Here is a 5,550-nt window from a genome sequence, read left to right as displayed (position 1 = left end):
GACGGGGAGGCTTTGGCTTGCAGGAAGTCGGAGATCGAGTACTACGCCATGCTGGCCAAGACCGGTGTCCACCACTACAGCGGCAACAACATCGAGCTGGGCACGGCCTGCGGGAAGTACTACAGGGTCTGCACACTGGCCATCATTGACCCAGGTAGGGCTCTCTGGGGCGTGGGACTGCTTCCTCGGGTCACCTGTGAGCAGCAGCACCCAGCAAGTAATGTGCAGGGGTGATGACACGCTTTGCTGTCCTCTTCTGTTGGGTTGAACTCTTAATCATAATTTACTTTGACCAAGATCCTATTCCTTTTGTGAGTCCAAGGTGCTTAGAACCTGGAATTACTGCTACTTATGTTTGCACACAGCTCCTTTTACTGCTAAACCCTGTGGCCTTGCTGTTTGTCTGTTGGTCTGCAAGGATGTTTCTCAGTCAGTCTGTAAGGATGTTTCAATGCCTGGGAAGCAACTCTATGGTACATGTTTCTGAGCCCAGCAGCTAGAATTTGAGCTCGTGCTACATGCTGTTTGCATCAACCTTGTCTGACTGGTCTTAATCTAAGACAAAGAACTGTGAATTTTGCTTCCCAGAATGATACATACCAAGTAACCTATATGCAGGTGGATACTGATCCGGGGTTGAAAATCAAACATTTTATTTTAAAGCTGTGAGTCTGTATGTAATTGTTATGGCTCGGTAGCTTCTTTGTCCTGGAGTGCTGCTCAGATTCCTCATACAGACTGCAGATTAGGTGCCTTACAGTCCCTTTCCAGAATCTACTAAGAGAAGAATTAGTCTTCTGTTCTGTTCGTTGACCAAAATGCATGCACGTGGATTTAATGATTTCTATAACTCTCACAAAATGTTCCCCAAGTGATAACTTCAGATTTGTCAGTTCCTCAGAAAACTTTATATTCAAATAATGTCGATAAACTCAATTTTCATTGTCATGTTTGGGTTTGATTTTGGGCAGGGAAAGAACTGCAGGTAAATCTTATCACCGTGTAGTGTAACGCGAATATTCTCGCTGTCCTGATACTCCTGTGATCAGGGGAGGCTAGACATTCGCTAGAGTAAAACTATGCATTGTGTCCTCCAGGGCTAGATGGATGCTCTAGTACTGGTTTTGTAAATGCTAGTCACAAGTGCATAAAAATATTATGTATAGATTAGCAAAATACAGTTAGAAGTACATTTTTATCAAGCTATTGAAATTACTTGCTTTATTTTTCTAAACAGACTGTTTTGCTTTTAAGTATTCTTCTTTTTCTCTATTTGTAGTGTAAGTGTTTTGTATGGGTTTTTTTTTTTTTTTTCATTTATTGAGGTGGGTTTTTTTACTTTTTGGCTTATTTCTGAAAACAGATTGTTCTGTGGGTCCTCTTGTAACTATAATTTTGTTTTGCAGGTGACTCTGACATCATCAGAAGCATGCCAGAACAAACCAGTGAGAAGTAAATACTGCTGTAAAGATGTCATTTCTACAATAAAACTGGTTACAGATCTGTGTTAAGAAAAAATTGTATTATACTTTTGCTGGTTTTAGGGAACAAATTATATAAATGAAGATTCATTACCACTGCTGTGTTTCCTGTTCTGTTAGAAATAACCTTCACAGGACAAAACTTGCTTGTTCTTTCTCTAGAAGTTGTGGATATTGAGAGGTAAGTGGAGGTAAGGTCATGGCAAGTATGTACCAATTTCTAGCAGCCTAGGGCTTCCTTAGCTTTGATTTTTGAGTGCTAATGCAAAACTAAGGCACAATGTGAGGTACAGTAGCAAATTTGGGATGTTGGTGGGGGACCCCAAAGGATTTACTTACACTAAAAATCACACACTGTTTTCACAAAGTTAGTCACAGAGTACTAATGCAAATTATCCCCCTTGTCTTTTCTTTCCAAGGGAATAGATACCTATCAAATGGCAAGTTGGATAGCTGCTAGACATGATGTAGAACAGACTTTCAGTAAGATACCAATTACCTTTTCAGTGCCAGTTCTAAATTGGTTCCTTTTTTTCATTATTTCAAGATGCTGGAGACAGACGACTTGGTGTTGTTGGGTCACTGTTGCTGAGGACATTGGTATCTGTGCCTGCCTTGTGCAAGATTGGCTGCAGGATGTTCCTTATTACTAGTGACTAGTAATTGAGGTGCTAGGGCTTCGCTGGCATGCAGGAACAGAAATGCCTCATGAAAATCCGTGTGTACCTGTGTCCTTGCAGAGTGTCCATTTTGTTTGCTGTGAGGCAAAGGGTACCTTTAAAGCTTTCTGTTACACATCCACACACGCCTGATAGCTTACCTCAGATCACTTAGTCTAGTTTTGCTGCAGCTGCTTCTGGTATAGAATGGATGGAGTTGTGTATTCCTGTTTGGAGACAGTAAGGAGGCAAAACAGTGTGTGTCAAAGCAAAGCAGGAAGCGCTAGTGTCTTCACTTGCTAAACCACAGGTTGGGATCAGTTCAAGACAGTTTAGATTCTGCCATTAGTGTGATAGTAAAGCTAGCAGAAGTGTACTGCTCCTGCCGAGGGGGAGGAGGAGAACTCCGGAGTCACTTCAGCTGGCCAGAGTGGCTGGAAGCAATCTGCTGGTTTTGTTTGTATCTTGGTGTTTCATGAACAGGTGTGCGGCCTGTTTTGCCCAAAGAATGTCTCCATAATTAAAATACTAGTTTCATTTGGGAAATTCAGAAAATCTCTGAATACTGACCAAGGAACAGCAGGGAGAAATGGCACAGTCTGGATGTGGTAAGAGCAGAAGTACTTGAAACTTTGGATTGTGATACCCTGATAATCCAGCAGGCTTCCCAATTTGTGCATTTACTTGGATCGCAGTTCCATTGCAAACTTATAAATTGATATTTTCACTTCTAACTGATTTCATTCTACTGTTGTTTGAAGAATCTAAGTGAAACCTAATTGCTGTGAATGCTGTCCCACTTGTTCTGGTTTTATATACATATGTAGATACAGAACTACATGGGTTGGATCCTGAAACTAGCAGTGCGTAGAAGAAGGAAATACAGAAAAGCAAGCCAAACAATTTCATGCCTTAAAAGTACTTCAAAACATGGAGGTTTCACTTCAAAAAATAACAGCGTTTTATTACTTTGCATAGCTTATTTCCATTGCTTAGTTCTGCTTAATTAGAATTTTTGCTAGTTACTAAATCATTTACATATATAACATTTTCAACATTTATCTGCAATCAATGCAAGACAGAACACAGCATATAGATGCAGGGATCCAAAACATTCTTTTCAACTTCAGACACAAGGACTTGTTATTTTACTTTGAACCGGTTTAAGAAAATAGCTCTGACAAGTTTGTATGTATAAATACACTTTATGTTTTGATCAGTATTTTAGCCTGTTTTCCAAGTCTTCCATTCGCTTCGTCATTTCTTCCAGTAGACAAAAGTTAAGGAAAGAGGCATTGATGGGATACATCAGTAGAAAACCAGCATGAGCTGCCTGGTTCCTGTGGTCCATAAACTTGCTGTTTCTCCTCCTTGTTACCCTCTGACTGCCAGCGGGTTCCTGATGCCCCCTGTACTTTCTTGTCCTGCTTTGAGCAGCTGAGCTGTGCAAGCTGTGTGGAGCCCCAGTCATGAACAGGCACACCCATGCATGGGGTTCAGGCTCCAGCTTATTCAAAAGGCTGCTGTTTCTGCAAACAGTCCATCTTCCTCTGTTTTTAAAGGGAAGCTAAATATCCTAGTTAATGCTGTTTTTTTTAAAGAAAAATCACTTAGCCACATGGAATTGCTTTCCTGATGGGCACCTGCAGCTGCCAGGAGCGCCCCGTCTGCTGCAGGAGGTGAGATTGTTATTTACCTGACTACCTCCCAGGAGCTGGAGCTAGGGGAGACTGGGAGGAAGAAGCGATGTAGCATCAAGAGAAGTAAGAAGGTACCATGTCCTTGAAAAGACTAAATTGCTGCACCCCACTGCTTGCTTGTCCAGCATCTCATCAGTGTTCAAGGCCTTTCCCAAGGAAAAATGGAAAACTGGGCATATAAAAGTGGGGTGTTCAACAAGGTGCTGTTAGAATTTGGTTAGGGTAGAGAGGGAAATAGAATTCAGGCTCTGAACTTGGCCAGAAGAGCCATACACTGCCTTCCAGCCCCCTCACACTGATGGCAGGAGACTGTCCTCTCAGTAGCAAGGACTGGGGGTCCTGCTTCTTTGGGGACTAGCCTGCCCATAGTTCAGATTTGGCAACTCGCCTCTCTTGTCATGCAAGAGGGATTGCTGTGTGGGTGTGAGCATCATCTGAACTGCTTTCTGTGCAACATCAGTTTCTCAAGTGTGTACAGAGGCAAAGTTCAAGCAGCAGAAGCCCCAAATCACCAACAGTTTGATTTGGACCCTCTAAATTGCTATTCTGTAACCAGAGCTAGTTCTGGAGCCAGTTCAGTTCTCCCTGTCCCTCCTCTCCCCAGATGCCTAGAGTAGGGACTGGCCAGCCATCTTCTGCAGTTTCAAGAATTAGTATATCACTCGGTGTCTGAGCCACTCTAGGTATGACAGAGAAACAGGATTTGTGATGATGAGGGAACTGGGTATTTCTTGCTTCAAAGCAGTGGTTGCCCAGTGCTCTGGGGAGGTGCTTGGCACTGTTCCTATCAAAATGTGTAGGTCTCCAGCTTAGTGTCAGCAGCTTTTCCATCATCTTGAGTCCTCAGACTCTAAAAAACACAGGGTCGCTTTGCTCAAATTGAAAAGCAAAACCAGCACATGTTGCTAAGCTCTTGTGTTCTTTGATTCTGAGTAAGCTCAAGAGTTCTCATAGCCCTGCTGCAGGAGGTTACTTACAGTAAAGAGGCTAAGGCTTCTTAGGGGAGAAGGACTGGTCTCCTTTCTTGTCAGCATCTAGGCTGGAACTGCATGTGTCTGGATCATGATCCTAAGGGGGTGGGAAGTGACCTAGAGGCAAGTACTGCAGAAAGCTGTATTGCCCATTTGCTGCTGCTGCCTCCCGAGACATCTGGTGGGTGTTAAACAGAGGTGTCCAGGTTCCTCTCAACATCTCCGTTGGAAAGACAGACTAACCTGGGCTGGGGAGGGAAGCTATGGATCTGCACTTAGCTGATTTTTATCTGCATATTTGTTTAAGCAAAATTAATCAGACCTCAGTCCTCTGAATTCCTCTTCATTTGGAGCATTGTTTTCAATGACTTGCCGCTTCTGGTGTTTCACCAAGCAGTTCAGAAGGGAAATGTCTCCTGTATTCTGACTCCCATAGCCAGTAAATGCTATTTCAGTACTATTTGAAGGAATAACCCAAAGCAAAGGGTGTTAGTCTTGAAATTGAAGTGATTTCTTTGCTGTCCCTGAAGGTATTTACTCGGGGATTATTAAAAGTTAAGATCCTTATTAATATTTTTGTCCTTTCTATGAAGGAGAGGCAGATTTCAAGTCTCAGAAGCCCTGCTTCTTGAAGATGAACATTATCTGTTGAGTAGTTTAGCTTTTCATTACAGTAGATTGATTTGAGCTATGAAGACATCTTAGGCTTGCATGTGTTACAGTTTCTTTTAACATCCTC

The 5,550-nt window shown here is 42.5% G+C and overlaps 2 protein-coding genes across 2 annotated transcripts in view; one reads left to right on the top strand and one right to left on the bottom strand.

Moving 5' to 3' along the window:
- Nucleotides 1-1,577, top strand: part of RPL30 (ribosomal protein L30) — a gene marked incomplete at its 5' end in the record, with an annotated part of 2,563 nt that extends 986 nt beyond the window's left edge. Inside the window, 2 exons of the mRNA XM_008941833.1 lie at nucleotides 24-154; nucleotides 1,407-1,577. Of these exons, the coding sequence (XP_008940081.1) occupies nucleotides 24-154; nucleotides 1,407-1,456 (181 nt within the window). The remainder of the gene's footprint in view (nucleotides 1-23; nucleotides 155-1,406) is intronic.
- Nucleotides 1,578-3,083: 1,506 nt separating this feature from the next.
- The window catches only part of MATN2 (matrilin 2), a gene marked incomplete at its 5' end in the record, with an annotated part of 44,038 nt that continues 41,571 nt past the window's right edge, over nucleotides 3,084-5,550 (bottom strand). Inside the window, one exon of the mRNA XM_008941832.1 lies at nucleotides 3,084-3,409. Coding sequence (XP_008940080.1) covers nucleotides 3,357-3,409 — 53 coding nt within the window. The remainder of the gene's footprint in view (nucleotides 3,410-5,550) is intronic.

Source organism: Merops nubicus, unplaced genomic scaffold, assembly GCF_000691845.1.
Source record: "Merops nubicus isolate BGI_N331 unplaced genomic scaffold, ASM69184v1 scaffold20686, whole genome shotgun sequence".
Taxonomy (NCBI): Eukaryota; Metazoa; Chordata; class Aves; order Coraciiformes; family Meropidae; genus Merops; species Merops nubicus.
This window is presented reverse-complemented; position numbering and strand designations above follow the sequence as displayed.